The following is a 22,861-nucleotide window of genomic DNA, read 5'->3' on the forward strand; positions in this document are numbered from 1 at the left end:
CACTATTAAATAGTGATGATGCCAGGTGTTTGTGAATCACTATCAAATAGTGATGATACCAGGTGTTTATGAATCACTATCAAATAGTGATATACCAGGTGTTTGTGAATCACTATCAAATAGTGATGATACCAGGTGTTTGTGAATCCCTTTCAAATAGTGATGATACCAGGTGTTTATGAATCACTATCAAATAGTGATGACACCAGGTGTTTATGAATCACTATCAAATAGTGATGATACCAGGTGTTTATGATTCACTATCATATAGTGATGATACCAGGTGTTTGTGAATCACTTTCAAATAGTGATGATACCATGTGTTTGTGAATCACTTTCAAATAGTGATGATACCAGGTGTTTATGAATCACTATCAAATAGTGATGACACCAGGTGTTTATGAATCACTATCAAATAGTGATGATACCAGGTGTTTATGATTCACTATCATATAGTGATGATACCAGGTGTTTGTGAATCACTATCAAATAGTGATGATACCAGGTGTTTGTGAATCACTATCAAATAGTGATGATACCAGGTGTTTATGAATCACTATCAAATAGTGACGATACCAGGTGTTTATGAACCACTATCAAATAGTGATGATACCAGATGTGTATGAATCACTATCAAATAGTGATGATACCAGGTGTTTATGAACCACTATCAAATAGTGATGATACCAGGTGTTTGTGAATCACTATCAAATAGTGATGATGCCAGGTGTTTATGAATCACTATCAACTAGGGATGATACCAGTTGTTTGTGGAGATCATTTTGACAATCTGAATCTTTAGTCTTCCTGGGAACATCCATAATACCACGCCAATCGTAAAACATCCACAAATAATCTACCACTGGTTAATATCCTTGAAGTGCTCATAAAATCCAACGCGAGGACAAGGCGGGCTGAATAACAACTCTTCACGTGAAGCCTATCTATAAAGTTGGGTGTAATGTGTCAGATTTATGATTGGAGCTGAGTGAGTGAGTGAGTTGGGTTTAACGCCACTTTTAACAGTGTACCAGTTATATCACGGCGTGTCAGCTTAATGTGGGAGGAAAGCCCGAAGTGAGACAGGTCTCAGACGTTTACCACTTCGGTGAAACCCACGAGCACGGGTATGTGCTGACAAACCTAGAAACAGCGGGGCGAACCGGGATTCGAACCCACAATCATAGGTTTCTGGCGTGCCCAAGGGACGCAACTCTGCACAGCGAATCGCGGCCACTTAGTACATAAGGAATGCTTCCTTAAATGGAATGACTCCTGCTCCCCTGCTCTCTGCTCTTATTAATCCACTGTGTATTACAACATTGAAATATCACATTAATTCCATTGAGGCGACAAATTATAATGTGTCGATTTAGGAGTACTACGACTTGACTACAATAGTTGTTCAAGATTAAGTCAAACTGACGAATATATGTATATATATCAATCGAATACCTTGAACAGGAAAGCCAAGCAGTAAACACTGCAGACAGAAAACGTGATATCAGTTAATATGAGTTAATATCAGTTTCCTTCAGCAACCCAAACTTGCGATAAAAGGCGACTATGCTTGTCGTAAGAGGCGACTAACGGGATCGGGTGGTCATCGATCCCAATTGCGTGGATCGATGCTCATGTTGCCAATCACTGACTTGATTTCTTACAGACCGCCGTCATATAGCTGGAATATTGCTGAGTGCGGCGTTAAACAACAAACAAACAAACAAACAAACAAAATAATATCAGTTTCCTATGAAGTTTAAAGTAGAACCTATACTGCATCACCTGCTACGTCAAGGTTTCAGGACATACACAATGTGTACTCCATGAACCTAACTTTAGATTGATGTTAATCCCAAACGTAAACAAATTGCGATTTACCGTGTGAATATTTTAGCATGCGCGCGTCGCTATAAAAGCGCAATTATCTGTTGATGTTAAACCCATTTCATCTTAAGGTGATGGTGTTTAACGCCGCGTTCAAACATGTGTGTGAGACTGCTTGTACTAGTCCGGATTTTATAGTTCTCGTTCACTGAAATACCATGCCGCAGTTTAACATGAATACCCCATTCAGACACCGTGACTCCGAACCAGTCCTTGTTTTAGCCCCTAAATACCCCGCGCCAGCCAGGGTAACAACAATTACCATCTTTTAACGTCTTTTGGTGGAGCGCACTCCGGGTTGACCTCTATCCACTACGTCACGGAGGCACTCTCACCTTACCAACAGGACGACTGAACGGGAGTAGTTTAGCACATCAGTGTAGAACCCCTCAGGATTCTGGAACCACTCAGGATTCTGGAACCAAGATGGCGGCACATCCGTTTCCGGTCACGTGACCTGCGCAGTGCATGATGGGACCCTGCGCGTGCCTCCAAGATGGCGTCGCTTCCGTTTCCGGTGGCGTGCGCCTCCAAGAGGGCGTCACTTCCGTGTCCGGTGGCGTGCGCCTCCAAGAGGGCGGCACTTCCGTGTCCGGAGGCGCACGCCTCCAAGAGGACGGCACTTCCGTGTCCGGTGGCGCACGCCTCCAAGATGGCGTTGCCTCCGTTTCCGGGGAGGAGTAGGGGAAAACCCGGAGAAGCGCCCGTCAAAGGTGAACGGGATCGACATGGAAAGAAGCGCGTCAAACATCGTTTGTGGTGGTGGTGGTGGTGGTTCTAAACATAGACGGGGTGGCGGTGGTGAAGGGAGGGAGGGAGGGAGGGTGGTGGTGGTGGTGGTGGTAGTGGTGGTGGTGGTGAAGGGAGGAAGGGAGGGAGGGAGGGAGGAAAGGAGGAGGAGACGGGTTCATGGTGTGGGTTGGAGGGTCGTCAAAGCAAAGGAGGAAAGTTGTCTTTCGGGAGAGATGGGTGGCCCTGAAAAGGGCCGTTGGAAAACAAACTGGAAACTGGAAACTTGAAACGACAGGAAACGGCAGGAACACTGGAACACTGGAACACTGGAAAAACTGCAAACGATGGGACACTGGTAAAAAACAGTGGGGTAGCATGGGCCCATGCGTTAGTCACTTTGTTCAGATGATCTATCTTCTTCATCCTCTACTTCCATCTCATCCTCGGACTGAAGGTGTCGTCGGCGCTTTGAAGCGTGCTTTCTTGAGAGGCTTCTGACCCGTTTTCTTTTCTCTACAAGAGGTGTGATGCCCGCACGGAGTTGTGCGAGGCATTCTTTTAGGTCGAGGACATCGACGTGCACGTCTTCGATGAGATGAACCACTTGTGTCACGGGTGTCACGGGTGTCACGGGTGCCACGGATGCCACGGGTGTCGACGTGGACGGTGTTGCTGATGTTTTCTTTCGACTGGGTTCTGGGCAATCTGCAGCGAAATGACCCAGGGCTTGACAGTTGTAACAGTGGTCCAGGCGATGGGGAGTCTTCTTTCGACTGGGTTCTGGGCAATCTGCAGCGAAATGACCCATGGCTTCACAGTTGTAACAGGGACCCAGGTTCCGATTCTCCTGCTTCTCTTGACTGTTCATCTTCAGACAGACATAGTGACGGTGACCTTGAGTGCCACACTCGAGGCATGTCACTTCAGGGCAGTACAGGTAACTGTGACTGTCGGTCTGGCACTTCCTACAACTGTATCGAACTGACATGATGGGTTTCATAGAATGCAGTGTGTGTGTGTGTGTGAGTGGCTTCGCTCTTGTTTTGTTTTTATAGGAGAGCCACTGACACCCTACCTCCTGATTGGTTCCCCAGGCAGCGCCCCCGATTGGTTCGTTTCGGGGCCTGGTCTGCACCTCGGTTTTCCAAAACGGACCGACCCCTGTGTTTCTTTTCCATAGGAAATGGATTTTACCATGGGAGAGAAAGCACAACCCCGGTTCGACCATTCAGAGTCCCGCATGACCCGAGCACGGTCTCTGATTGGTTGACAACCCAGGCTTCGGATTGGTTCGATTTCGATCCGGTTTTTTTTTATCGGGGTGTGCATTTCGATCCGGTTTTGTTTTTTTCATCCTACAGACCACAGAACACGACTATGGGTTTTTAAAACAAAATTTAATCCCCTCGCTCACATGAACCAACACCACAAAACAAAAAGTCACAGGATGAGGGGGGCGTCCCTGTGAATTTTGTGAACACGGGGGTATGAACGTCTGTACACTTTGAAAAAAGAAACTTTGTCACTTGGGGTGAACAAGACACTCGACTCTTCTCTTCCGTGCTTCTTGGGACACCAAACGTCTGTATTTTTCGTTCACTTCTCCATCAGGACAAAACACACACAAGTATTCGCAGGGGACTTTGGCGTGCTTCAGATGTTCTTTCCAGGGTTGGTCTGTGGCTTCCCATTGGCGGAGTGCCACACCGCAGCAATAACAGGTCACACAGTCACCTTGTCCTGGATAGAAATAGCCAGCCATGGCCATGTCATACGGGGTCTGGGTCATCTGTTTAGGCCACGTTTTAAAAGATCTCAGACGTTCTTGAAATGAATCATAGTGAGGATGAGAAGGATGACACGGGGTGTAAGAAGGAAAAGGTCCCTCCAGAATGTCACTGAGTCGCCACGTGTCGTCCCTAAAGAGGGGACGTTTTCTCGCTTCTTGTTCTCTTGCCTTTTCAGACACCCACTCGGAATCGGTGACGACATCTCGGGAGGATGACATGACATTCATAGAACGTCTTTGCTCCATGATGACGGTGACTTCACTGAAAGAAGGTCTGAGGGTTCGCCTGCTTTTATGAAACTCTCCACCCTACTCCCTTCCACGGAAGGTCATGACCTTAGCTTCCACCTCCTCCACCTCCTCCACCTCATCACGTGACGTCATCCTGTGTTTGGGTTGACGGACACACGGCATGATCCATGACATGATCCATGACATGATCCATGACATGATCCATGACATGACATGGTACACGGGGTGGGGGGTGTGGGGATCGATGCGTACTGGAATGACTGACACCAGGCAGCTGATCTTTCAAGCATGGCCTTTCTCTTTTATCTATTTTTATTTTGATTTTACACTCGGGTGTGCACTGACATGACAGATGCACAGACAGACAGACAGACAGACGGACAGACAACGTAAACGACATCTCAACTCAACCTCTACCCTCGGTTCGGCACTCTATTGGAGTTGAGATCAATCAAGACACAAAGAGTCAGTTCAATCAATCACTGTTTAATCATGAAAAAACCAATCACAACCAGATACAATGGAAATACGAAAAGTCAATGGAGGAGGGAGTGCTTTGCATGTCCCTACAACAACCACAACAACAACAATAACGCGACAACGTTTTCCTCTTCCATCTTCAAGCCCATAAGAGGTGGTCCTCCCTCAACCATGTGAGAGGTCCATCCGTTCAACACGTACAGTCTATGGCCTCCCTGAAACAGACATGACACATCACTTGATCACGGTTGCAGCTTACGTGTTGACAAGTTCTTCGAGTGAAGAGGAGGATCACCATAAGATGTGATCCTCAGCAGATGTGATAGGCATGTCATCATGTGTCATTATGCGGTCATAGGTCAACATACTACAAGTACAGTCTATGAGCTCCAGACCACAGACATGACACATCACTTGCCCGCTGTTGCAACTGATGTATCTTAGCATGTTGTTGTGTCGGCAAATACGACATCCGCGTTGTAGGGGAGTGAGTTGAGCTTCTCCATAAGGATCCAGGTCAACGTTGTCATCAACATCATCATCTTCATTATCGTCGCAAACCAGGGGCGTACCTGAGGAGTAGACATGAACATCTTCCGGGGATGCTGGTGACCAAGAAGCCTCAAGCAGGGGGAGCGTGTCCAGATCCATGGAAGGGAGAGTGGCCAGCTTGAGCGCTTCATGATCATCACGGTCACCCGTCGCCATCGTCACAGCAGGGGCATTCGGTGAATAGGTGGGCTCCCGAGGGGTTTGTTCCCACCACTGTTCTAGCACGGACTGGGCTGAACTGACATCAGGGGTCCTGTCAATCATAGGACAGAGTCCATTTATCATAGGAATAGGTCATGAATATGAATCACATCAAGAATGACTGAGACAAAGAAGAGCAGGGTACTTACAGCTGTTCTTGAGGAGAGATCTTCAGAGATAATTTCTTCCGTGATCGTCTTTTTGCAGGCGTTGCAGGTTTCAAAAAGGATGTCCCCATCGTTTCGATGTCTGTTGTCGCTGCAGCCGTTGTTGCTGTTGCTGCTGTGGTGGTGGGGACTGGCGCTGTGGTGGTGGTGGTGGGTGTTGCTGCTGCTGTGGGGATCACAACGACTGTGGGCTTGCTTGTCTTTTTCTTCTGGATCTTCTTTATCGTCTTCTTCGATGTGCCTTTCTCGGGTTCAGTCAGCTTCCTCATCTTTGAACGTATCTGTTCGCACATCAGGTTGTCGCCCTTCGCACGTAACTTGGCGTACGCGTCGTCGGTCTTCATCTTTAAACACAGCAAGTCGTACACTTCACCCCACAGTTCAGCAGTCATGTCACCGTTCCCATCTCCACTGCTTCCTTGGCCACTCATGTCGCTTCGTGTCTTGTCATTCAACCGTTTCGACATGATGTTGTCCGGATGTTCTGTTCGTTGTTGTTGTTGTTGTTGTTTTTTCCAAGTCTTCACGGAGGTGTGTCAGCACTTGATGGTACTCTCTCCAAACACGTGTTTCTTCCAGATAAAACGCCAACAACCAACACAACGTGAGGAACATCAATCAGAGGGGGGCGATGTGGTTGCTTGGTCCGTTCAGTGAAAAGTGATGACCGGAGAGCATCGGGCGTATTAAAAGCCACGGTGGTCCTGCTTTCTGATTGGCCCATTCCGGTGTCTGGTCTGAGTCTCCATTTTTCCAAACTGGACCGATCCTTGTGTTTCTTTTCCATAGGGTTAGGCTTGTAGCGTGAGAGAGAAAGCACAACCTCGGTTCGACCAATCAGAGCCCACCATGGCTCGAGCACGGCCTCTGATTGGTCGACAACCCAGGCTTCGGATTGGTCCGATTTCGATCCGTTTTTTTTTTCTGTAGGGGTCCATGTCGATTCAGTTTCGATCCCCTGTCATACCCCGATGGTATATCATTTTATAGAAAGTCGTCTCTGTACCCAAAGGGGAGAGTGTCTACAGGTAGGCCTGTGGTTTCGTCGTAGACGACACGTCGCTTGTCGTACACGGTACGATAGTCTTTTCGGGTGGGGCGGGTCACGAGTGCGTTTTCGTGCCGAGGTCCTTTTCGAATGATCTGATGAGGGTAATCCAAACTGATTTTCTCCTCCTCTTTCCCAGACCGTTGTCCCAGTATCAGTCCTTTCATGGTGTCAAAGTTGAGATGGCATTGGTTTCGGTAATTCAAAGTGAACCCTCGCACTTTGCAGGTCGTGCGCGTTCCATCGGGTCTGGGGTTCATTAACTCATAGCCATAGTTTTTGGGACCTCCTGACACAAACGTCTTGATGGTGTTTCCGTCCAGTTCATCCGTAAACTCACCCAACGAATGACCCAGCTCTGGATTCGCGTCGTGGGGTCGATGAATGTAAATGACACTGTCCGTGTCAAAGTACAAGACCCTGCGGCCCACCAGGGCAAGGGTCTCGTACAGCTTGAGACGTGCTTGGGCGGTGACCCAAGCAGCGATGGCGACATTGAAATGAGAATGAGGGGTTTGGAATTCTTTCTGCTGGGTATAGGTCACTTCCACCATGTGTTCGTTGACAACGGCCACATCCTCGATGGTATTGCGGTCATCCCTCCACAAGGCAAAGTACTGTACAGGATCGTTCATATAGACGTTCTGACTGTAGTCTACCCGTTGCCCAAACTTGCCCCAGAGCGAATTCAGTTGCATCTTGGCAATCGTGCGACGTCCTGGATTTTTTTCGATGCGGTCCTTGTCCAACCGAATGCCTTCTTTGTCGTAGATCTCCTGGATGTAAGCGTCGTGATCCGTACATCCTTCGGGGTATCCGCTGGCTTCGAGCTTCTCCTTGAAATGCTGATCAATGTAAGTGTCAAAGAGTCCCACTTGCTGGGTGCCGGGGTCATGCTGTGCAAAGGTGTCAAAATGCCAAACGTCGTAGATCTGAAGCACCCGGTAGTCATACTTCTTCACGGCTTCCTGGAGTTCTACGGTGGCGTACGTCCCCACCCATGACCTCTCTTCGTCCGTGTGCTCTCAGGGGGAGTCTGACCGGGTATCGGCACACGTACGGCCCAAAGGACAGAGCAGTTTGCCACCCGATCTGTAAGGCAGTAGCGGATGGTAGAGTCGTTTCGGGGGTAGGACACGGCATTGGATCAGGCCTTTCAGTTCAAACAACGTGTCCACAGGGGGTTGATGGAGAAGGGTCGGGTGTCCCATGGGAAACGCTCCGGTCTTACAAATGTAGGGATAAAGGGAACAAATATCGATGTACTTGATGGTTTCACCTTCTTGGGCTTCGTAGCATAATCGCGTGGCATTGGTGCGTCCTCCATAGAAGGCGTCGCGAGGGTTGAGAGGCCCGGGGACGTGACGACAGTGGGGTCCCTGCAAGAAAGCACGTAGAGCGGAGTCCTCCCGTTGCATTTTCGTAAACTCGTGCTCCCACAGGGCGACGACCCGTTTCACCTCAGGGTGTTGACTCAAGAGACTCAAGCGGTAGTGGGTGTCGGTGTAACGGGCTCCCAACGACGAGCCCAGAACGGGATGCGGTTCTCCACGTCGGGTCTTGTGACAGGTCCTGCACCCATGCCAGAAACAGCCCAGGAATTCGTAGACGGTGCCTGTCGCTGGATCGTACCCATCCACGCTGTACCGATGTTGGCCCTCTCCACAGGTGAACTCTTTTTCACCGCCATTCCTGGCGTGCTGGAGGTGCAGATGGGGGTCCCTTTCCATCAGATAGTGGAGCCAGTGCATACAGGCCTGGGAATAGTTTCTCTTGGGTTGGTAGCCTTGAGGTGGAAGAATGGCGATGGTATTGGGTTTCAGGTCGTGTTTTTGGAAGGATTTCATGGTGAACGCAGCAGCTGTCATCACTTCCACAAAGGGATCCATGCCCACCGAGTGGATGGCGTTCTGTCGGAAGTCGGCGCATCCCCGTCTCAAAATGTCCACATCGCTCTGGCAGTAAGCTAAAAGTTCTTCTTGTAAGTCGAACAAGGCTCCTTCTTGCACTTTTTGGGTATGCCACTCGAGGAAGGCTGTGCGTTCCGCGGGAGACATGCCATCGGGATCGTACGTGATGGCTGGTGGATAGGGACCTCTGTAGGTCTGATTGACTCTCGTATTGAAAAAGTGTGGAAAGTACCCTTTCTTCATTTCTTTCAACCCAAAGCTCTTGGGAAAGGCTTTCAGGGGGTAAGGGATGAAATTTAAGCTGTCTTCGAAACACAACCGTCCCAGGGTCATCTGCAAAATTTGTTGGCCATGTCGAATCTTGGTGGGGAGTGTCACCAGGAGGGGGGACAGGCCCTTCAGGATTAAGTGTAAATCATAGGATCGTGCATTGTGGGCCATCACATAAATGCGATCCTGCTTCGGGAGGTGTTCTTGTTCTTTGGCTTCTTTGTATTCTCCACTTCCATGGCCTCTTCAACTTCCTCCACCTCTTCCGTCTCCTCCGCCTCCTGTTGGGGTGATGCATGCCATTGACGTTTGGAAGCGTCCTTTCTTGAGGGGGTGCCATCCCGTTTTCTTTTTTTCCCCAGGTGGGCTGTTGTCCCCTTGCGTGTGATGCCCTCCTCTTCCTCTGGGTTGGGCTTCTTCTTGGGTATTTCAGACAACGTGGTCAACCACACACACACATCATGTCGCGTGGTGGGCCCTCGAAACACGATCTCACGGCTGGGACCATACCCTTCTTCTCTCCATGGACAGTGTTCGCACAAGTTCTTGCTCACTTCACTGATGCATCGTCCACATCCTAGTTGCACCACGCACAAATTTGGAATGTGTTCCCCCGTGTCTTGCATGCATTCAAAATCGTAGAAGACGTATTGGACGTCGTCTCGTACGTGATGTTGTTCCTCTTCCCCCTCCTTCTCCGCTTCCTCTCCCCCCTCCCCCTCCTCCTCCTCCTCCTCCTCCTCGTTTTCTTCACGGAGAGGCGTTATGTAACATCGATGATCTGGGGTCATGGGTTCTCGGCACACCAAGCAGGGATGTTCTTCGTCGAAGCACTCGTGGTGAACCATGGGGGTCTCCAAGACGCGGACCAGCTGAAAACAGGTCGGGCACCAGTGAATCGATTGACAGGCACTGGGTTTTCCCTCTGACGGTGACTGGAGATGCCAGGTGTAACACGTTGGATTGGGGAACCAACCTTGACATGTCAAGCAAGGGATCCCGTGCTCTTCCTGGGGTCCGCAATAGCTAGAGTAGAAGCAGCGGTGACAGCGGTATTCCTTGGTGCAGGGATGGTTTTCGGGATGTACCGTTTGTCGCAGCGTTCGCAGTAATGGACAGAGCCATAAAAAGCGGACATGGAAGTGATGACATCGTAGTGCTGATCATGATGGTATAGATGCAGCACCGTGGCGTGGGGTGGAGCCTCATCACACTTGTACAACAGTATCTGACCCACCTCTTGACTGTAGACTTTCAGTTGATAATGCAGGTGGGTCAAGGCCCGTCCCACGCGTGCGAGGTCGTCCATCCCCCGACAGGGACCTTCAGGCAGGCCAAGGCGTCAAAACAAGGCCCGTGCCCGTATGCCTTGAACGTCGATGCGATTCGTTCTCGTCAGTCTCATTCGCTGGGCGGTCCATGCTGGGGTCAGAGGATGGGGTTTGTGGGCATAATGCTGTGCCACCACCAGGGCCCGTGCCAAACAGGATTGATCTTCGTTCTTGATCCGTACGATACACTTTTTGCGTGTTAAAAAAGCTTCGAGTCCAATCACGTTTTTCAGCCGGGGAGCACCACTGCCCGATCCTAGCCTGTCGGGATCTGCGACGTGTACTAAAGTCACATCCATGGTGTCATCGATGTTCAGGTCTTTGTTGGACTGTTGGACTTTTTCCAAGGCCTGTAAAATAGTTACCCCATGGAGATCTTCAAAACGTCGAAAGGGAATCCGTATGGGAGTGTTCAAAGCGGGATGATCGATACCTAGACCAATACGATCTCCCTTCTGACCTGACATCTGTTCATAAAAGTCATCGATCACCCTGTCAAATAAAGCTGGCAGTTCCATGGGGGCGCGTTCCGGTGGTACGGTGTCCAAGTAGTCTGGGTTGAAAGTCAAACGATAGGTATGATTAGCAGTTCTTAACCGTCTGGAGCGGGTGGTATCTTTCCTCTCCAAACGATAGGGCGTACTTTGGTTGCTCGTCATGATAGCGATGTGTGTCTGATGAACGCCTGTACTCTAAGAGGGTCTGAACGTCTGATAGATGGACAACCCTTCCCCAAAACAGGATCGAAATCGGACCAATCCGAAGCCTGGATTGTCGACCAATCAGAAGACAGCCTCGACCAATCAGAAGACAGCACCCGACCCGAGTTGTGCTTTCTCTCCCATGGTAAAATCCATTTCCTATGGAAAAGAAACACAAGGGTCGGGTCGTTTTGGAAAACCGAGGTGCAGGCCAGGCACCGGAACGAACCAATCGGTGCGTTGCGTTTTGGACCAACCAGGAAGCAGCCAATTTCGATCCAGTTCTTCCCCCATAAAACAAGAGTGGATTCGAGTGGCCCAGTGTCACTTGTAAAATTGATGTGATAAAATCAAGAATGGCTGAAACAAAGAAGAGTGGTACGACGACGCGTGGCGAAGATGTGGGGATGGATAGTACAGATACTCGTGGATGTTGGAGTAAGAGTCATGCCGAGGAGGCGGTGTCACTGCTCAGTCAAACGCCATCGCACTATTATCTACGCTTTGAAAGAAGGCTCGCTTCGTTTGAGACGTGGCCCACGCAAATGTATCAGACTGCTGAAGAGATGGCCCATGCGGGCTTTGTCTACACTCAGGGTGCCGATGGTGTGTGCTGTTTCCAATGTGGTGTGCGGCTGAGACAATGGGCACCCCACGACAATCCTTGGGCGGCACATCACAAGTGGTCCCCAGACTGTGATTACCTCAAGCTAACCGGGCTGGTGAAACACCAGAAGCAACTACAACTACACTATCTCTGCGAAGAGAAACAGAGGTACACGAATGACGTAGCAGAGCCGGCTGCCTAGGAGGGCGACGTTTCCCGTGTCCTGCGTTCCCGTTCAAGTTCCCGTTCCAGTTCCCCGTTCAAGTTCCCGTTCCAGTTCCCGTTCAAGTTCCCGTTTGTCTACTGCTGTTGTTGTGGATGGTTCAGTCTGTTTCCGCTTCTTGTTTCCTACAAGCTTTTCTTTTTTTTTTGGACCCCACAAGTGGTGTCACGTAGGGCACCCTGATGACATACCCAGATGGTATACCCAGATGACAGCAAGTACCCCTTCGACGATCCTTGTCTTGTCATAAGCTTGGACATGATGATTCTTCTTGGACAGCAGCAGAAAAGTTTTCTTCTTTCCCAAAACGGCCCTTTTCAGGGCCACCCATCTCACCCAAAAGACAACTTTCCTCCTTTGCTTTGCCAACCCCACCCCCAATTTGAAAACACACACACACACAGGGCACGACGTTTGCATGGCAACACACAAAGTACATGACGTTCACATCGCGACACGAAGTCCATGACGTGTGCAAACTTAACGTCACGTAGGTGTATCGATCTTTCTCTATTCATCTCAATACGACACTACTCAATACACACACACACAGGACACCACGTTTTGCCTGACCACACGCTATTCTATGCATCGTCTGTTTGAAGACATACACACACACACATACCCACACACACACACGCACACATGACATTCCGATTGGCATGGGAGTGACACACACGTACATAGGCATTCCCACGTTCATGTCTACCTATGAAGGTCCACCTTCCTTTAGCATTCAGACGACCGTCGACCTCAAAAAAAATATCAAGGCTACCCAAGAAGAAAAAAAAACGGATCGAAATCGGACCAATCCGAAGCCTGGGTTATCGACCAATCAGAAGCGGCGCTCGGGCCATGGCGGGCTCTGATTGGCCGAACCGGGGTTGTGCTTTCTCTCCCATGGTAAAATCCATTTCCTATGGAAAAGAAACACAGGGGTCGGTCCGTTTTGGAAAACCGAGGTGCTGACCAGGCCCCGGAACGAACCAATCGGAGCTGCGGCCTGGCGAACCAACCAGGAGGGAGGATGTCAGTACCACTCCTATAAAACAACAGTGGATTCGAGTGGGTCAGTGTCACTTGTAAAATTGATTCGAAAAATCAAGAATGTCTGAAAACTGGGATCTGGAGCTAGCCTCAGTGGTGCACCCTTTGCCACTGTGCAAAGTGTGTCGCTCGGAGTTGGAGAAGAAAGAAGCAGTACCGCCATTGCCATTGCCTCCACCATGGCAATGCGGTACATGCCAAGGGGGCCTGCCTGTGTACGCCCTTGGCACAAGGGCACGGGATGGTACATTTCAATGTGTGTACTGTAAGACCATCCTCAAGGACACCTACGTGCGGCGGTTAACGCACACCGGTAGGTGTCCTGTCAGGAGACAGATGAATGTCCACCCGTGCCTTTGCACCATGGCGTGCACATGCATGTAAACATCAAAACGGCCCTTTTCAGGGCCACCCATCTCTCCCGAAAGACAACTTTCCTCCTTTGCTTTGACGACCCTCCAACCCACACCATGAACCCGTCTCCTCCTCCTTTCCTCCCTCCCTCCCTCCCTCCCTCCCTTCACCACCACCACCACCACCACCACCACCACCCTCCCTCCCTTCACCACCGCCACCCCGTCTATGTTTAGAACCACCACCACCACCACCACCACAAACGATGTTTGACGCGCTTCTTTCCATGTCGATCCCGTTCACCTTTGACGGGTGCTTCTCCGGGTTTTCCCCTACTCCTCCCCGGAAACGGAGGCAACGCCCTCTTGGAGGCGTGCGCCACCGGACACGGAAGTGCCGTCCTCTTGGAGGCGCACGCCACCGGACACGGAAGTGACGCCCTCTTGGAGGCGCACGCCACCAGAAACGGAAGCGACGCCATCTTGGAGGCACGCGCAGGGTCCCATCATGCACTGCGCAGGTCACGTGACCGGAAACGGATGTGCCGCCATCTTGGTTCCAGAATCCTGAGTGGTTCCAGAATCCTGAGGGGTTCTACACTGATGTGCTTAACTACTAACGGGTATGTAGTGACTCCTGGAAATACAATCAAGAATGTACTCGGTGATGCCCACACGTGCCACTGACTTCGTTTAGTCTTTGCTTCGTTGCCATTGACAACATGACAAACTCATCAAAACATCTCCTGCCTTGCTGACACTACTGAGAAAGTGTATTGGGAAGAGCACTGATTTGCAGCGTCTTTGCTGCTCAAATATCTAAATACAGTAAACTACGGTTATAACGAACTCAAAGGGACCACTTATTATAGTTCGTTATAACCGTAGTTCGTTATAAGCATATACACAGCATATATACAACAAATGGCCGGGACTAAAAAATAAGTTCGTTATATCAGTCAGTTCGTTTTAGGCGTGTTCGTTATAACCGTAGTTTACTGTATTTAATTCAGGATTGTGTAACCATATATTAGTGATATCCTGGTCACATACAGCCTAGTTACCAGGGCAGCAGAACCTTCCTATAAATATTAGCTCCTAATCAGACAGTCAGATTAGAAACATCTCGAATCTTCATCAGAATGACAACCATTCACCGAAGTCATGCTAATCTATCAGAGGGACGGTGGTGTAGCCTAGTGGTTAAAGCGTTCGCTCGACACGCCGAAGACAAGGTTCGATTCTCCGCATGGTCACAATGTGTGAAACCCATTTCTGGTGTTTCCCGCTGTCTAATGTTGGAATGTTGATAGAAGCGGCGTAATTCCTACTCACTCACTAATCTACCAGAAGGACATCCAATCACGAACTTAAGGCACAATGTACATTTTCACATCCTGTTACAACTGCAATGTCCGAACAAGGCCAGTCCGCGCTGTTTAGTTGCCAGAGGTCCGTGATGCGTTTCTCCCGGAAATTTGGTAATTGTGAAATTTTCTATGGAAACCGTCCTGAGTATCAAGGTTTCACTGTTTATTGATGTCACACGATTTTGTTTGTTTATTTGTTTAACCCCGCTTTCAGCAATATTCCAGCTTTATGACGGCTGTCTGTAAATAATCGCGTCTGGACCAGGCAATGCAGTGATTGACATCATTAGCCTGACCACCCGATCCCGTTAGTCGCCTCATACGACAAGCATAGTCGCCTTGTACGGAAAGCATGGGTTGCTGAAGACGTATAACTTAAACTAGTCGCTGACTGAAATCCTTCTGATAGACAATTGTTAGTTATGCCACCCCCTTCTATTTTTAAAAGGGGCGGGGGTGTTTTGTCAGTCACATTACCACGAATCGAGCACTGAGTTATCTGTAGCCTTACAATCAATACACCTGTCACTTATAACATCACACAGAGCTTAGTATAACAACGTATGCTCGCCGTAAAAGACGACTATGCTTGTCGTAAGAGGCGACAAACGGGATCGAGTGGTCAGGCTCGCTGACTTGGTTGATGCTTGTCATCGTATCCAAAATGCGTGGATCGATGCGCATGATTTCAATCACTGGATTGTCTGGACTCGATTATTTGCAGACTGCCGTCATATGGATGGAATATTGCTCAGTTTGGGTTAAACAACAAACAAATAAACAAAATAGTATAACAACAAAGCAATGTTAATTACAATGAGCATGGATTTAAAGCCATCATATACGGACTGGAACACGGATGTGTAAACGTCAATGTATAGATACCACGACCAGTGTGATGTGCGAGGATGATCACACACCTCAAGCTATACGAGGAATACAGTGATTCCACATCTTCTCGTATTATCAACGGGGGCACGGGTGGGCCAGTCATCTAAGGCGCCGCAGTTCTTTGTGTAGAGTTCTGTCCCTTTGACGTGTAGGAAACCTGATTGTGAGTTCCAACCCCGGTTGGCCCTCCTTATGTTTCCTTAGGTGAGTCATACCACATACCAGTGCGTTCCTTAAAGTGGTAAACGTCTAAGACCTGCATCACGTTTCTCCCACATCAAGCTCACACGCCGTGATATAACTGGAATACTGTTCAAAAAGAAAAATTTGCAAACGAAGGTAGAAAGTCGATTACGGAAAAGCGCTTAACTTTATTTGGGGATTACGTGACAAGGGACAAATTGGTTTGTCACGTTATCTTGATGGTGAGATCCGGTGTGTATACGAACTCCACAACATTGCAACAAACACTTCATATCTTCATAGCTCACGATTGAAGGCTTAAAATGTCCTGTCAGCTCTTGGTGTGTGTGTGTGGGAGGGGTGGGGTGGGGGTGGGGGGGGGGGGGGGGGGGGGGGGGGGGGGAAGTGTGGTGGATGTGATGTCGCCCTGTCTTGGATGTGTTGTCGCCATGTCGTGGATGTGATGTCGCCATGTCGTGGATGTGATGTCGCCCTGTCGTGGATGTGATGTTGCCATATTGTGGATGTGATGACGCCATTTCGTGGATGTGATGTCGTCATGTCGTGGATGTGATGTTGCCGTGTCGTGGATGTGATGTCGCCCTGTCGTGGATGTGATGTTGCCCTGTCATGGATGTGATGCCGCCCTGTCATGGATGTGATGTCGTCCTGTCATGGATGTGATGTCGCCCTGTCGTGGATGTGATGTCGCCATGTCTTGGATGGGATGTGGCCATGTCATCGATGTGATGTCGCTATGTCGTGGATGTGGTATCGCCATGTCGTGGATGTAATGTCGCCATGTCGTGGATGTGGTATCGCCATGTCTTGGATGTGATGTCGCCCTGTCATGGATGTGATGCCGCCATGTCGTGGATGGGATGTGGCCATGTCGTGGATGTGATGTCGCCATGTCGTGCATGTGGTATCGCCATGTCGTGGATGTGATGTCGCCATGTCGTTGATGTGGTATCGCCATGTCTTGGATGTGTTGTCGCCCTGTCATGGATGTGGTCTCGCCATGTCGTGGATGTGGTATCGCCATGTCGTGGATGTGGTATCGCCATGTCGTGGATGTGGTATCGCCATGTCGTGGATGTGATGTCGTCCTGTCTTGGATGTGATGTTGCCCTGTCTTGGATGTGATGTCGCCCTGTCGTGGATGTGATGTCACCCTGTCATGGATGTGATGTTGACGTGTCGTGGATAAGATGTCGCCATGTCATGGATGTGATGTTGCCATATTGTGGATGTGATGACGCCATGTCGTGGATGTGATGTTGCCCTGTCGTCGATGTGACGTCACCATGTCTTGGATGTGGTATCGCCATGTGGTGGATGTGATGTCGCCCTGTCATGGATGTGATGTTGACGTGTAGTGGATATGATGTCGCCCTGTCGTGGATGTGATGTCGCCATGTCTTGGATGGGATGTGGCCATGTCATCGATGTGATGTCGCCATGTCATGGATGTGTTGTCGCCCTGTCGTGGATGTGATGTCGCCCTGTCGTGGATGTGATGTCGCCCTGTCGTGGATGTGGTATCGCAATGTCGTGGATGTGGTATCGCCATGTCGTGGATGTGATTTTGCCATGTCGTGGATGTGGTATCGCCATGTCGTGGATGTGGTATCGCCATGTCTTGGATGTGATGTTGCCCTGTCATAGATGTGATGTCATCCTGTCGTGGATGTGATTTCGCCCTGTCCTGGATGTGATGTTGCCCTGTCATGGATGTGATGTCACCCTGTCGTGGATAAGATGTCGCCATGTTGTGGATGTGATGTCCCCATATTGTGGATGTGATGTCGCCATGTCGTGGATGTGATATCGCCCTGTCGTCGATGTGATGTCACGATGTTTTGGATGTGATGTCGCCATGTCGTGGATGTGATGTCGCCCTGTCGTCGATGTGATGTCACGATGTCTTGGATGTGATGTCGCCATGCCGTGGATGTGGTATCGCCATGTCGTGGATGTGATGTCGCCATGTCTTGGATGTGATGTCGCCATGTCGTGGATGTGGTATCGCCATGTCTTGGATGTAATGTCGCCATGTCTTGGATGTAATGTCGCCATGTCTTGGATGTGATGTCGCCATGTCGTGGATGTGGTATCGCCATGTCGTGGATGTAATGTCGCCATGTCTTGGATGTAATGTCGCCATGTCTTGGATCTGATGTCGCCATGTCGTGGATGTGGTATCGCCATGTCGTGGATGTAATGTCGCCATGTCTTGGATGTAATGTCGCCATGTCTTGGATGTGATGTCGCCATGTCGTGGATGTGATGTCGCCATGTCTTGGATGTGATGTCGCCATGTCGTGGATGTGATGTCGCCCTGTCGTGGATGTGATGTCGTCCTGTCGTGGATGTGGTATCGCCATGTCTTGGATGTGATGTCGCCATGTTGTGGATGTGGTATCGCCCTGTCGTGGATGTGATGTCGCCATGTCGTGGATGTGGTATCGCCATGTCTTGGATGTGATGTCGCCATGTCGTGGATGTGGTATCGCCATGTCTTGGATGTAATGTCGCCATGTCGTGGATGTGGTATCGCCATGTCTTGGATGTAATGTCGCCATGTCTTGGATGTAATGTCGCCATGCCTTGGATGTGATGTTGCCCTGTCGTAGATGTGATGTTGCATTGTTGTGGATGTGATGTCGTTTTGTCGTAGATGTGATGTTGCCCTGTCGTAGATGTGATGTCGCGCTGTCCTGAATGTGATGTCGCCGTGCGGATTGGAGACGTCGTCTTTAAAGGCGTCGTGAGGGAACGTTTTGCACGAAACTGAATACAGAAAGTGGACAGATTTGGTGGTAGTAGTATGATTTTGTGGGCAGCCATCTCCTACACTGGTAGAACAGATTCGTAGTATGATTATGTGGGCAGCCATTTCCTACACTGGTAGAACAGACTTGGTGCAAGTTATGGGGAATTTAACGTCACAACGGTACAAGGATGAGATTCTTCGGCCACACGTCCTTCTCATTATGCAACAGGCGAACATTATTTTCCAAGAAGACTGACAACAGCCTTTGTCAGGAATCACAGGAACCAGGTCCTGCCATGGCTCTCCAGATTTAAACCCAATCGAACAGTATAGGATGCACTGGTTCGCCGACAGCGAGCACGTCGGTAACAACCACAGAACCTGCGACAGTTGGCACGAGCACTGCAGGCAGAGTGGGTGAACATTCCCCAGGCCACAATTCGGGATTTGATTGCTTCCATGGGACGACGATGCCAGTCAGTTTTGGATAACCTTCACCATGAAAATCTACTGTTCCACCTGTGCCAACATTTTTGCGGGTTTTTTGGCAGAGTATATAAGAATATGAATTGGCCTCTATTTCCCTTTCAGGGTGCCACAAAAACACTTTGATACACATATATGTGAGTATGAAACCAAACCAATGGTTTGGGGCTATCCAGAGTCTTCTTCAATCCGCTGATCACTAACGGCGACTCCATATTCCAGAACATGAACGCATTCGAAATTCAACCATTCGTTCATTTGGTTTAGTGGTGTTCCACGCCAAAACTCTAAAATTGTATTATTAAAAAACGATTTACTGTCTGTGATTGTCATAATATTATTGTTCCTGTATCTTCCTCTTTCGTTGACTTGTGCTTCCTGTATCTTCCTCTTTGGTTGACATTTGCTTCCTGTATCTTCCTCTTTGGTTGACATGTGCTTCCTGTATCTTCCTCTTTGGTTGACTTGTGCTTCCTGTATCTTCCTCTTTGGTTGACATGTGCTTCCTGTATCTTCCTCTTTGGTTGACTTGTGCTTCCTGTATCTTCCTCTTTGGTTGACATGTGCTTCCTTTATCTTCCTCTGTGGTTGACATATGCTTCCTGTATCTTCCTCTTTTGTTGACATGTGCTTCCTGTATCTTCCTCTTTGGTTGACATGAGCTTCCTGTATCTACCTCTTTGGTTGACATGTGCTTCCTGTATCTTCCTCTTTGGTTTACATGTGCTTCCTGTATCTTCCTCTTTGGTTTACATGTGCCTCTGTATCTTCCTCTTTGAGAACATTTTAACGTAGTCTGGTTAAAGACAATTATTTTGCTGTATTGGCAGTGTACTGAACACAACTATATTCATGACAGGTCATCATCATGTATGTAGTTTTAAAAGAACCATGGCGATAAAACACCACCTCGTCTTGTTTCTTGTAAGATTGGAAACCACTTTCAAAGAGCCTTTGTTCAAAGTACAGTTGTTCATTTCCACATACATGGCCACTGTAGTTCTAAGAATCTGAGGGGTGGTCGGGTATCCTACTGGTTAAAGCGTTCGCTCCTCACGCCGAATACCCGGGTTCGATTCCCGACATGGGTACAATGTGTGAAGCCCATTTCTGGTGTCCCCCGCCGTGATATTGCTGGAATATTGCTAAAAGCGGCGTAAAACCTTATTCAACTCAACAATACCCCCTCCCAAAACTCGTACACTGTTGGCAGCAGCGTGATGCCAAGCTTGAAATACCAACAAAGCAAAACTATTCACCAAAACCTCAAACGAAGGATATCAAGTTGTCTGTTAACTGAATATTAACATAAATTATTGTGTAAAGTATTTACAAAGAGACGGGGCGGTCGGGTAGCCTAGTGGTTAAAGCGTTCGCTCGCCACGCAGAAGACCCGGGTTCGATTCCCGACATGGGTACAATGTGTGAAGCCCATTTCTGGTTTCCCCCGCCGGGATATTGCTGGAATATTGCTAAAAGCGGCGTAAAACCATACGTACCCACTCACTCATTACAAAGAGACAGTTAATATTTGTAGTGTATATAAGCTCAGAAATGTATGCTTTATTTCACAACATTTCGTAGTTCCTGTTTGTGTCTTTAAAGATTTTGCTTGGGTAAAAAGGGTTATTTCAAGATGCCAAAGGTGGTATCAAAGAGTGTCGTGTGTACGGACGCGAAGCATCAAGGGGAATATCAGGGAGAGAAGCCCTTACATGTTTATTATTGCATTTGTGGATTCATGATTTCCTTTTGCGAATAAGCCACACGTGAGTGAGTGGGTTGGGTTTTAAGCCGTTTTTAGGAATATTCCAGCAATATCACAGTGGGGAACATCAAACATAGCCTTCATACATTGTAGCAATCGAACTCGGGCCTTCGGCGTGACGAGTGAGCGTGTTAACCACTTTGCTACCCCACCGCCCCAGCCACAAGTCAAACAGTCTATGTTGTGTAATAGATCTGCTATAATATCGTGTAACCCTGTTGCGAGATTCAAAGCTATGTACTCATGCAGTGTTGGCCAAAGTAATTCTCATCCTTACTGTCGTACAATTGAAGAAAATACCACGTCTGTTGTTTTCAGGAATTAACTCACTCACTCATTGACATTATGATGAGCACGTTGTATTTAAATATATGTAAAAAAATAATTGCCATTTCTCCTTAACTGATAACCTTTTCCATACTGGGGATAATAGAGGGAGGTGTTTGGTTAGCATTGTCATTCATATGTTAGGACATCCGATTGAAAATGCTAGATTCTCAACATTACATAATGTGAAAAAAGCCGACAAACCAATATTTTAAGCATAAGAAGCCACTTTCTGGTGTTCCTGCCTGAACAACTCTTGTCAAACCACTTAGCACAGAATATTTCGCCATGAAATCTTCCCGTTTGCGGTTCATCATGTGATAATATACACACACTCGTCAAAAGTTCCAGTTATCTACGAGTTGCGCACAGAGGATTGGGTGTCCACTTCAGCTTGGGACGCATTCGCACGTACAACTCTCAGCAAACACAAAAAATCAAAGTTCGACTGTTTATTCTGATGCAATGCATGTCAAATACGGGAGCCATCGCACATCGTAGAGACCGTGAACATCATGATTCCTCATTTACATCACAGTTTTACCTCTTCTACAACATGTGCGTTCTTCACAACAAATCGAACCCGTGATTATCCGGGATATAATAGGTCTTCAGCAACCCATACTTGCCGTAAAAGGCGACTGTGCTTGTTATAAAAGGCGACTTACGGGATCGGATGGTCAGTCTCACAGACTTGGTTGATGTTTGTCATCGATCCCAATTGCGTGGATCGATGCTCATGATATTAATCACTGGATTGTCTGGTACAGACTCGATTATTTACAGACCGCCGTCATGTAGCTGGAATATTGCTGAGTGCTGCGTAAAACAACCAACCAACCTACCACAGCAAATCGTCAAAAACACGTTTTTCTTCCAAAGAGAGATAATTATAAAACACATGTTCTTTGCACTCCTCTCAGAAAATCTCGTAACATCGCTTTTCCTTCCTCTAAAGTGGTTATGTTGATCCCTTCCAGGAACCAAGGAAGAGAAGTGTAATATTACATCTCCCGGGGAGCCGCATTATATACTCTGCGCATTCGTATCGGTAGTCTCTGGGTGTTTATGCTGATAGTCTTACCAGGCTTTGTATGCTATCTGTGGACACTTCAAGATGATACCACTGTGTTCAAGTGAGCCTGTGAGCCTGTTCCTGGTATTTTCCGTTTTCTCGTTGTTTGCAGTTCCAGCATGCAGCACAGAACGATGTAGCATTCAGTACTCCGTCGTTTTCAGGACTATTGGGGAAAAGCTGTGCCATACTAGATGTATTGTCCATGGTTTAACTTTGAATGTCGAATACGTGAATGAAACTTCAACCTGTGATCAATCAAGGCATGAATCAAAGAAGGTGATGGAGATCGGAAAAATTTGAACTAAGTAATTGTAAACTACAGTGTTTAATCACTGTGTATATAGAATACATCCAAATATTAAACATGGCGATGTACCTTTGTGATTAGTTTAAAGTAAATGCATTTCGATGTTTTTCTTGTAAATGTGCTAA

The 22,861-nt window shown here is 48.2% G+C and overlaps 3 protein-coding genes across 3 annotated transcripts; all 3 read right to left on the bottom strand.

Moving 5' to 3' along the window:
- Positions 1 to 3,007: 3,007 nt before the first annotated feature.
- On the bottom strand, positions 3,008 to 3,619 carry LOC139459371 (uncharacterized). The gene has a single exon (XM_071240832.1). The coding sequence runs from the start codon at positions 3,617 to 3,619 to the stop codon at positions 3,008 to 3,010; it is 612 nt and encodes a 203-aa protein (XP_071096933.1).
- Positions 3,620 to 5,231: 1,612 nt separating this feature from the next.
- Positions 5,232 to 6,554, bottom strand: LOC139459315 (uncharacterized). Its single transcript, XM_071240770.1, has 2 exons — positions 6,043 to 6,554; positions 5,232 to 5,945 (listed from the first exon to the last, which is right to left on the bottom strand). The coding sequence occupies exons 1-2, from the start codon at positions 6,525 to 6,527 to the stop codon at positions 5,432 to 5,434; spliced, it is 999 nt and encodes a 332-aa protein (XP_071096871.1). The 5' UTR covers positions 6,528 to 6,554; the 3' UTR covers positions 5,232 to 5,431.
- Positions 6,555 to 7,044: 490 nt separating this feature from the next.
- Positions 7,045 to 9,459, bottom strand: LOC139458689 (uncharacterized). The gene is made up of 3 exons (XM_071240103.1): positions 8,388 to 9,459; positions 7,785 to 8,132; positions 7,045 to 7,397 (listed from the first exon to the last, which is right to left on the bottom strand). Exons 1-3 carry the CDS (start codon positions 9,457 to 9,459, stop codon positions 7,045 to 7,047), a joined length of 1,773 nt encoding a protein of 590 aa, XP_071096204.1.
- Between the last annotated feature and the right edge of the window lie 13,402 nt (positions 9,460 to 22,861).

This window comes from Haliotis cracherodii, unplaced genomic scaffold, assembly GCF_022045235.1.
Source record: "Haliotis cracherodii isolate W230 unplaced genomic scaffold, xgHalCrac1.p SCAF_13, whole genome shotgun sequence".
Taxonomy (NCBI): Eukaryota; Metazoa; Mollusca; class Gastropoda; order Lepetellida; family Haliotidae; genus Haliotis; species Haliotis cracherodii.

What these genes read in the sequence shown, in the direction of transcription:
- LOC139459371 (XM_071240832.1), bottom strand. Translation starts at nt 3,619, where the DNA reads ATGAAACCCATCATGTCAGTTCGATACAGTTGTAGGAAGTGCCAGACC.
- LOC139459315 (XM_071240770.1), bottom strand. Translation starts at nt 6,527, where the DNA reads ATGTCGAAACGGTTGAATGACAAGACACGAAGCGACATGAGTGGCCAA. An exon ending in ATCTCTCCTCAAGAACAGCT is followed by an intron (nt 5,946 to 6,042) that starts GTAAGTACCCTG and finishes TATGATTGACAG; the next exon opens with GACCCCTGATGTCAGTTCAG.
- LOC139458689 (XM_071240103.1), bottom strand. Translation starts at nt 9,459, where the DNA reads ATGGCCCACAATGCACGATCCTATGATTTACACTTAATCCTGAAGGGC. An exon ending in ATGCTACGAAGCCCAAGAAG is followed by an intron (nt 8,133 to 8,387) that starts GTGAAACCATCA and finishes ACTCCCCCTGAG; the next exon opens with AGCACACGGACGAAGAGAGG. An exon ending in GCAACTGAATTCGCTCTGGG is followed by an intron (nt 7,398 to 7,784) that starts GCAAGTTTGGGC and finishes CGTTTGTGTCAG; the next exon opens with GAGGTCCCAAAAACTATGGC.